Source organism: Limanda limanda, chromosome 4 (genome assembly GCF_963576545.1).
Source record: "Limanda limanda chromosome 4, fLimLim1.1, whole genome shotgun sequence".
Classification (NCBI taxonomy): domain Eukaryota; kingdom Metazoa; phylum Chordata; class Actinopteri; order Pleuronectiformes; family Pleuronectidae; genus Limanda; species Limanda limanda.
This window is the reverse complement of record NC_083639.1, coordinates 13,216,203-13,226,686: the sequence shown is the minus strand read 5'-3', so window position 1 is coordinate 13,226,686 and position 10,484 is coordinate 13,216,203. Positions and strand designations below refer to the sequence as shown.

The 10,484-nt window shown below is 42.7% G+C and overlaps 1 protein-coding gene across 1 annotated transcript; it reads left to right on the top strand.

Annotated features, from left to right (window-relative positions):
• Nucleotides 1–5,312: 5,312 nt before the first annotated feature.
• phf13 (PHD finger protein 13) lies at nucleotides 5,313–10,366 on the top strand. The gene is made up of 5 exons (XM_061069447.1): nucleotides 5,313–5,704; nucleotides 6,500–6,601; nucleotides 7,284–7,463; nucleotides 7,553–7,970; nucleotides 8,062–10,366. Exons 1-5 carry the CDS (start codon nucleotides 5,660–5,662, stop codon nucleotides 8,292–8,294), a joined length of 978 nt encoding a protein of 325 aa, XP_060925430.1. The 5' UTR covers nucleotides 5,313–5,659; the 3' UTR covers nucleotides 8,295–10,366.
• The last annotated feature ends 118 nt before the right edge of the window (nucleotides 10,367–10,484 follow it).

The window sequence follows — 10,484 nt, the reverse complement described above, 5'->3', positions numbered from 1 at the left end:
CTGTCCCCATGCAGATTAAATAACTGTTTCACGTTACGTCATCTGACATGGACCACAGACATGTGCTCGGTGACGCCGCTCTGTGGACACAGCGCCCTCCTCAGGAGCAGGGGGGAATTTAAAACCTTGACCCTCGTGGTTTGTTTACTTTAGCTTCATGTCGTCATTGCTGAGAGCTCAGTGCTGTATGTGTAGAAATATCCTAATAAAAACTTCACTTTGTCACAGGTGACACGAACAAACTCAGAAATGATCATAAACGGTTTATATTAGAACAAATATATTTATTTGAAAACAACACGTCCAAACTCACAACGTAAAAGTGAACAATAAAAAACCTGGATCTGTCCCGATTCATCTTCACACCGAAATGTAATGTGTTCTTCTCTGACCAAAAACGTCTTTATTTAAATAACACACAAACAATAACAAGGTGACTACAGACATATTCTGAAGAACAAATCAGAACGGTCAGCGTGCAGTCGAGCTCACACCAGTCTCTTTAAATACAATCAAGCTGCATCAAATTACACACATAGATATCAGTTCTATAAATGTGCCCAACTTTTTTCATTGAGAACGACGCTTTATTCGGTGGGGAAAAGGTCCCAACACAATGTTTAAGGAGTTCTCTCTTGGTCCATGCCCCATGCTTCTACCAAGTTTTGTGAAAAACTGTTTGGTAGTTTTTGTCTAAGCCTGTGGACAAACAAACAGGGAAGAAAACCAAACCATCTTGGTTGAGGTAACAATAACAGTCGAACATTCGTTAAACTCAACTCCAAGCACCTGAGAGGAGCATGTTGTGTGTTCAGCAGTGTGACGATGCCACTGACACTCCGTCCCTGGTGTATAACAGACTTTGCATGTAGTGATGGAAAAAGAAAGTGTGCAACTTCTTCTTCATCATATTGATGGTGACTCTGTCCCGATAGATGCGTTGAACCAGTATATCATCTCTGGAGAAAACAAACAGATCACACCACCACACACCGGTCACCATCATCTCTCCTTGGATGTTCCAGTATACCGGGGGGCTCCTCTTCAGTGTCACCACTCCGTCCCGGCAGACCAGGAACGTGCACGTGACGAAGCTTTGCAAGCCAATGTATTTGACGTGAACCAGCCCGAAACCGTGATCCTTGCTGGGGTCGTACACCAACCCGTCAGGCAGCGCGCCCAACCACGGAGCGTGCGGGTGAACGACCAAGCCGCAGGGATACCAGTTCACGCGCAGATGCCGACAGTATTCGCGAAGTGCTTGAGACATCATGTCCTTATCAATCTGGGCGGACTTACGCCTATTCAGCATCTTTGCTATCAGGAGCTCCGCCTGCTCCCGTCCTGGTTTCAGCCGGCAGATATCCCTGAAGCAGCTGGTCAGGCGCAGTTTGCTCCGCTCCTCTGCAGACTCCCGACTATCACGCGTGGCGCACTCCATAGAGTGTGCTGCCTCCCTGGTGAGATGCATGTCTTGAATGTGTTCCTGCTCCTGGGCAGTGAGGCTGGGGAGATCCAATGCTGTATCCAGTCTGTAATGGGGAAGTGGAAGAGCCGGCCGACGGGGGGCATTGCTATGAGTCATGTAATCCTTACTTGAGGGTACAGGGCATTGGTAGGACAGGGGGCAACCTTTCGGGACTTTACCAAAAGCACTGTCCACCAACTCCTCATCGGCCGTGAGGCCCATAGTGGTGATCAAAGGCTTCTTGTCATCTGGAAAATTCTTAAAGGCTTCAGTGATTCTGGCCAAAAACGACGCGGAGACAGATGGTGCGATTGATGGTTTGTGGGACTTCATCCTGAATGAAACAGATTCATATTAATACCTATGTAAGCAAACAAGTAACACTGCATCGAGAAGTTTAAGCCACGGTTCCGCCATTCTTACCTTGGTATTTCCATCATGGTTTTCTGAAAGGATTCCTCTGGCTTCATCTATTTTAGAAAAGAAATTCATCATTTATGCTCTGAAGACTAGCATGTGAACAAAACATTATATTCTGGTCCCTAAGTAAATTGAGATGTTTTCCATTGCTTTTATCAAAAGATTATCCTGAATATTTCCAAGGGTCCTGTCATAGAGACTACTGTATATGCATCTTTTTTAAAAAATCTAGTTATTTTGTTTGACTCAGGCAGCTTAAAGAAAACAGCTACCAACTCTTCACATTTTCCACATTACTAGAAAACATTTATTAAATAAAGAGATCAAGAAATAATTAAGCACCAGCGTTCCCATTGTTTTGACACTTAATTAAATAGCGTTCACAAAAATTAACAAAGGTTTATTCAACAATATTTTGTAAAGCTTACCTTGGATGATGTGACATTATACCTTGGAGTTTCCTGACTGTCACTTTCTTCCTCACTGAGCGTTAGTGTGGAATCTGAGTCCGACGTGGAGTCTTGCTCATTGTCAGGATTCATGCCTTCAAGTGAGACCGTCTCAGAAGGGCCTGGGATGTTCTCCTCCACTTGAATGCTGAATGTCTCATTGACACGTGACATGTTTACATCTTCTGCTGGATCTCCTTTTTTTATGTATTCTGAGGTAACTGCGCTGTCACCTCCTTCTGGCTTCTGTTTTGGTTCTGATCCTAAACCTACGACCCAATCAATTGGCTCCACTTTAGGTTTTTTTGCCGGCGTTTCTGAAATGTCGTGGTTGGCCTCAGTGCCCGGCTCGGGGGGCTGCTCACTGACATCTGTGGTTGTTCTTGTGCATACACCAACATCTATTGTAGGGGGGGAAAGAAAAACACAAATATGCTGACTATAATCTCTCCTGGCCTTGGGTACACATGGTCTGCAAACACAGTCCAGTGTTAAAATGACAAATGACTTTTGTCATTAAGCAATTTAAGCTGTATCAATTAAACTTGGTTTGCTCTGTGTGATGACCACTTAGTTTGAATTATGTTAGATTGTGTGAGAAGTGCTGTACAAATTAAATCTCATTGCTGGATTGATTGATAATCACCCATTGGTTATAACTTATTCTTCTCTACTTAACAAAACAAGATGACATAAAACGGGACTTAACAGCTAATGTTACACTATCTTCCTAATGTTGATGACACGTTGTTTACGTTTTAGGACATACTTCTGCGAGCTCTGGTCACTCACAGCAGAAACACACAATCTCAGCACCGCTATGCTAAAGCTACTTAGCTGAAACCAAGGTGACAGACCTATCTTCTGCAGGTTAATCTCGGGGTCGAGCACGATGCGGAGAATGTTATGGAGACGCTTGTTTTCTTCTTGATACGCCACCATAATGGTCTCCACTTCTTCGAACACCTCTACCGCCGCGGAGCTGGACCTCTCCGTGAGAGAGTTCCAGAAACTCTGGAGCCTGTTGTCGGACATTTTCAAAAGGACAGGTTGGAAAGATATGTTGAGTTAGAGGTGGGAGCGTCCCTCGAACTCACGTACTCCCGAAAACAACACTCCCAGCTCCGGAACTCTTCTTCTTCGGGGTCACCACTATGGTAGAAAATTCTGGACCTTAGAAAATAGGGATAATGGATGAGGGCATCATCACTATAGACCATAAAACAAACAAAAACAAAGAAAGGTGCAACGAGCAGCATTTATCAAACAGGTCGACCAAGGACAACAACAGCTGATGAGTAATATCACAAAATAAAACTTTGAAGGCAGAAATATGGAGATCAGACCACAAGATGCAAACCAGTTCTCGTGAGTAAGTACGAGGCAGCCAGATCGAAATTTGGAAAGCTGCAGTGATGAGACCAAACCAAAGTGATGTAAACGCCAACGTATGTAAAGAGAAAACGGCAACAAGCTAATTTGTGAAGTACTTTAATGATGATGGTAGGAATAGTGTTGGGGTTCAGGAGGAACAACGTCATGTGGCCAGAAAATAACCTGAAACACAACTAAGGCTTCATCTCCGGGGAAACAGGTGGAATACTTCACAGGCTCACAGAGTGGTTGTGTATTTATGTGTGTCTAAGAAGAAGAAGAAAGTATTATGTCCAGTAGTAAATTATTTTTCAAAGCGGTCATATTCTATGCATCTTTGGACATGTCTGGAGGGTGTTATTTATTTAGTCATTCATTCAGTCAGATAATTATGGAAGCCCATTTCCGCCACTGTGATGGAAAAAAAAAAATTGGTATCTCATTATTATGAGATATTATCTCATAATTATGAACTAGCATCTCATTAGTGTGAGATAGTATCTCATAATTATGACTTAGTATCTCATAATTATCACTTAGCATCTCATAATTATGAATTAGCATCTCATTATTATGACTTAGTAGCTCATAATTATGACTCAGTATCTCATAATTATGACTAAGCATTTCATTATTATGACTTATGTCATTATTATGAGATAGCATCTCATAATGACTTAGCATCTCATAATTATGAGATACTGACTGCAGGGTCTGTCATGCGAGTCAAATGTTGTATTTCGGTTACAGTGGCGGGCGTAGTTATCATTAATTCTAACCTTATCTTTACTTCACTGAGTTCCCAGCCTCTCTACAACGGCTCACCTTCTCTGCTGCACCCCGCCCACAGTCAGACACTAAGTAATAATTATGAGATAGTATCTCATTATTATGAGATAGTATCTCATAATTATGAGATGCTAAGTCATAATTATGAGATGCTAAGTCATAATTATGAGATACTATCTCATAATAATGAGATGTTAAGTCATAATTATGAGATACTAAGTCATAATAATGAGATACTATCTCATAATAATGAGATGCTAAGTCATAATTATGAGATACTAAGTCATAATAAGAAACTATCTCATAATAATGAGATACTAAGGCATAATTATGAGATGCTAAGTCATAATAATGAGATACTATCTCATAATTATGAGATGCTAAGTCATAATTATGAGATACTAAGTCATAATAATAAGATACTATCTCATAATAATGAGATTCTAAGTCATAGTAATGAGATACTATCTCATAATTATGAGATGCTAAGTCAGTATTATGAGATACTAAGTCATAATAATAAGATGCTGTCTCATAATAATGAGATGCTAAGTCATAATAATGAGATACTATCTCGTAATAATGAGCTACTAAGACATAATTATGAGATACTAAGTCATAATAATAAGATACTATCTCATAATAAAATTTTCATCACAGTGGCGGAAATGGGCTTCCATAGCATAATATACAGTCCATGTTCAGAACCTGACACAGGCACCACACCAAAAGGGGGCGGTAAGGCGCCATTTTCGTCCACTCGCTGGTATGTACACGGAGGAGAAGAAGCGGAGAGAGGAGTGACAGCTGAAGTGAACCCCCCAGCAGCAGCGGCGACTGCCGTCAGTTCACCGGGTGAGACGGAGTCGTTACCGGGCAGGAGGTCGCTGGACACGGAGGAGAATCGTCCACGGGAGACACGTTTTTTTTTTACAACTTTGATCCGACTTGCTGACGCTGGATCAGTGGCTGCTGGTCCGAGCCATGTTCTCGTTGGTGGCAAACTGAGTGAACGCTGTTGCTTCGAGTTTAGCATAGGTACCGTTAACGTTAGCATCAGCGTTAGGTGCTAGCTCGGTGTACCCGGTGTCTATGGTGGCATCGAGCAGCCCGCCGCTGTAGACTGTCACGGGATCCAAACGCCTGGTGCTCGGCAAAGATGGAGGACATCCACCCATCGACCTCTCACGCATTTCAGTCGGAGGTAAGTGTTGGATGTTTCATGCTGAGTGGTTTGCAGTCCCGGCTAACGACGTTAGCAGACGTCCACCCCCCCACCACCGTGAGGTCTGTCACCACACGGTGTAGTAGCCGCTGCCTAGCGTTAGCTTACTGTTTACATAATGTAGCTTCTGCTGCAGAAGTTACAAACGTGAAGCTAACTTTCATATTTAAAACCTAATAATTCGTTGAATGTGAATGAGTCGTTAACGGTTCTTTGCCCGTAACTTTGATGTCATGTTTGAAACTAGCGTTAGCTTGAGGCTTGATCGAAAAGAAAACACTTCTTCATCACTGCGGAGCATGCTAACAGTAACGTCGGCTAACGAAGCTACATGCGTGTTTTGTCAGCTAACACTTGAGCAACACTGAAGCTTGTACCACTCCTTGGTTGTCTTTAATGCGAAGTCATTTATACCTTCATCGTTTTGTTGGTAAGGTAAAACTCCAACGACGCTAGCCTGCAGCTAGCCCATTGGCATTAGTTTTTTATCTGCTGTTTGCTAGCCGACCGAGCTAATGTTAGCTGTCTTTTTAAATGTGCTAATCAGTGGGGGTTGGTAAAGGAGGTTCACAGGCGAGTCCAGAAAGAAATGTCCCAGTAGATAATCAAACTTTATCCCCTATTTATCAGCTGGTGGTTGTTGTGTTTGGTCTCGAATCCGCACTGAGTGTCAGTCAGCAGAGTGACTGCGACGATCAGTCCTGAGTATTGACGCCATGTCGAGATGTGTTGGAATGATCCACCTTGTGTCTCAACGACCTGACTGTGTTTCAGGGTTTCAGTCCGCCATTCAGACGGAGGAGGACAGTGGAGGATTTTAACAAGTTTTGCACTTTTGTCTTGGCCTACGCCGGTTACATCCCGTACCCCCAAGAGGTAAGCAAACGCGGCCGATCGTTCCTTTGCATGCACCGTCACGTAAACACCTGTTTTGTTGTTGCGAAGCTAGCACATATTTTTGGGACCACATAAGGAATGTTCCTCAGAGTTACATAATGTATAGAAACATCTTATATTAACACAGATTCAATAAGTTTGAGTTGATATATGGATGAATTTAAAATAGTTAAGTAGATATGTATAGACTCCATGGTTAACCCTTTCAGTTAAAACAAAGCAATTTACATAATAGTTCAATATAGTAAAATCTTAATAGTCTGAAGCTTCACTGGCAAACTTCTAAATGCTAAATAGATTGTAACATTGGGACAAATAAGCAAGAGGCACTGTTTTATTAAACTGCTCCGCAACAGTACACACAAGTTCCTGTATTAAATTAAAAATAACATTCCTGACAGACTTTGTTACTGTTCTGCATTCACTGGCTGCCTTACCATGAACTTTCCTGACAGAAGCTTGCTGGACTGACCCACTTAAACACAAACTGAGACAGTGTTGCTACAATACAATGCTAATGCTTAGTTTAGTGGCAATTTACTGATTAATAATTATTGTCTTATTGTTGAATGTTTGTTAAGAATTGTCATGTTAACATCAGCTTTGTCTCCTGATGTGATTTTTCACTCGCTGACTGCCACTTGTCCATTTATTGGTACAGGACTCTTCACTGCGTAGTAGTTCCAGCCCCCCCAACAGTACAGGCAGCACAGCTGACAGTGATGGCTGGACCTCAGGACCCCCAACCTCATGCCCACAGCGCCCTCCAAAGGTCCCACAGGACAGGAGCAGGAAACGTCCACAGCCAGGAGCCACACTGTCCAGTCACATCAAGAGAGATGTTAGTTGAATTAGTGTCACATCACACCTTTTTACTTGTTCACTCTCAGCCCTTTTGATATAAGTGATACTTTTTTTCCTCTTCTGCAGCAAACAATCACCACCCTCCATCCAGACGACCGCAGGAAATCTGACAAGCTGAAGAAGAGGAGGAGAAAGGAGAGGGAGCATCAGGTCGGCGAGGTCGATGAGACCCAGCAGGAGATCGCGCCAGTACCAGAGATGCAGTTCCCTGTGTCCTTTGGTGGCCGAATGATCAAAGAAGAGCCTGAAGATGATATCAGTATCCCCATCCACCCCCAGCACCTGCCTGGCCCGTCCACCTGCAAGGAGGAGCCCAAAGAGGAGCACAGTAACTGGGGCGGCCGAGACATCGAGGAAGGAGTGGTGAAGGTACAGAAGGTGGAGGGCTTAGCAGGAAGCAGAACGGTGGTCCGACAGGGGAAACAGGTGGTGTTCAGAGACGAAGATGGGTCCGGAGAGGATGAGGACATCATGGTCGATTCAGGTGAGACCTTGTTTTGTTGTGTATGTTGAATTGGTATAAGTTTGACAATGTGGACAAACTTGACTCAGTGGATTCTCTCTTGCCTCTTCAGATGACGACTCGTGGGACCTGGTCACATGTTTCTGCATGAAGCCTTTTGCGGGTCGGGCCATGATCGAGTGTAACAAGTGCAACACCTGGGTCCACCTTTCTTGCGCCAAGATCCGCAAGAGCCACGTGCCAGAGACCTACGTCTGCCATACCTGCCAAGAGACACATGGAATCCCAGATGCCCGCCGCTCTGTCCGCTCCCGCGTGGGCCCGCGCAAGCACCTGCTAGATTGACCTTAAATCTGAACCATAAACTCTTACCACTTCCTCTCCTGATACTCTTCCCCTGTTGGACTGACCCCTCCTCAGTATCAGGTGTTGGACCCTTCAGTCTCTGTCCCTCATGGTCAGCCATGAACCCACATTTTCTATATACACTTTAGGTGGACCTATCCCAAATCCTTATTCCTTTTGAAAACAGTTGGAGTGCTATTTTAGATTTACCCAGGTTTGTTTCTGCTTCCCTACAGACTCTGCGTAAGGCAATCACTGAATAGAAGTTTGTCTGCAGATGATATTAGCATAGCAGCAAACCGCTACTGTTGGGACTTGGTGTCTCGTGAACACTGGAAAAATTTGAACTGCCATATAGAGAGAAAACCCTCACAACTGCCGCCCACTATGGTGCATGCTGGGATCTGTGGGAAAGACTGTTTGCACTTTTTCTCACTTTTTTTCTTAGTTTTAAATCCATCTGACTTTTCTGTCACAGGGACAAGTATGTCTTTCGGATGAAAATGGATTTTATATCTCTAAGATGCCTCTAAAAACATTACATAATTAATCATTTATAAACAGAAAATAAGTTAAGCCTTGTGTTAATCGCTTCAGATGGTGCTATAGTGTTAAGCTGAGGTATAAACTAATAGAACAAAGATGTATGATACGAGACTGGAGTCTGCATCTGCTTCATCTGTCTGTTGTTCTGTTTTGTTATTTATGACACTTTGCGAAAATATCACAGAGGCTTTAAGCCCCGACAACTGAACTAAACGCTTGTTCCTTTTACTTCACAAGCTGTCTTCCAGCCTCGGAATCAAGATGTTGCTTGACTACAAGTGAAGCTTTTTCACGCTGTTCAAATGGGGTTCTTATGTCATCGGAAGTTCTTTCATATAAAAGTAATTTGTTTTTTCACGGTTTCAAAAGACCCAGTTAATCCACAAGATTCAGATAACGGGACAGCTCTCACTAAAGGTGTCTTCTGTTGTATGTGGTCAATGGGATTTTGCTGCATTTCAGAACAGGGTTAGAAGGTTGTTTAGTTCAGTTATTTAACGTTTTCTCAGTTTTCAAATGTTTCATGCTCAACTCAGAGACAAATATATTTATAGAAGGGAACCCCTGTGGCCGTCCTATAAGAGTATCAACAGAGCAAAAAGTTATCGTAACTGGAATAGTGGTGTTAGAGATTCTCTCAAGTGACCAGTTGACATTATGCATGCGAGTGTGTGTTTGTTTGAATGGTTAACACTGCGAGGGTGTTGCAAGTGCTGCTATGACTTGGTTTGAGGTCTTTTGTAAGATTGAGAAATGGATATCAGCATAGTACTGTGGGCAGGGTCAGTTTGTTATGTTTGTCTCTGAAGGGTCGGATCAGAAGAACAGACCTCAGTCTCTTACAACCTCTTGCTAAGATTTTCACAGCAGTATTTAGTTACTTCCATATGCAGCAAGTTTAGGATACAATTTTCCCTTGAAACTTGCTGTAATCTGGAGGAAAGATTTTAAGCTTTGATATTCATGTGCCATCTGCTGTTGGGCCTTTCTGTGAAGGCTACATGTTACTGATTATACAAAAGCCATACTGTAGAGTAACAGATTTTAGACTCACAACCTTGGATCTTAGTCCTGGATGGGTTTTACAATGCAGAATCAATGACTTGACCAGGGAACGACTAACGCACACGACGAATGTTTTGTTTGTAAGAACAAGACTTTTCATCTGTCTGCTGGTATTTACAAATGTAGGTTAATTGGTTCCTACCCAGCAATCACCCAGGTCCTGATGTGTGTTTTTATCTTTTAAAGGCATTTCAAGACCTGAAATCATTAGCTGTTTCTCAGGACATTCATGTCTTGAGGAGAACCTGAAGAAGACTTCAGGCACAACAAGTTCCTAACGTTAGTCTGCGTCTTAAAGACTTCGGATTAATAACGTCAACAATGCTCATTGTGATACAGCTCGTTTATTCTGATCCTGGGTTGTCCTATCCCCTTATTGAGAAAGCGTTGTCTGTACTGTGGTGCAAACTGTTTCTGTGAAACTATTGTAAACTATTGTAAATAAAGAGTTACCATTTTAACCTTCTCTTTCTGACTTCTGTGTTAGTGCATAGTCTTCTATGACGTTCTTTAAATCAAACACCACACATGTTTTATTTCCCCTTCACGTTTACTGTTTTCTTTACAGGACAGAGAATA

Coding starts and splice junctions, on each gene's coding strand:
- phf13 (XM_061069447.1), top strand. CDS start 5,660: ATGGAGGACATCCACCCATCGACCTCTCACGCATTTCAGTCGGAG. Junction 5,705..6,499: donor CTCACGCATTTCAGTCGGAG/GTAAGTGTTGGA, acceptor ACTGTGTTTCAG/GGTTTCAGTCCGCCATTCAG. Junction 6,602..7,283: donor ACATCCCGTACCCCCAAGAG/GTAAGCAAACGC, acceptor TTATTGGTACAG/GACTCTTCACTGCGTAGTAG.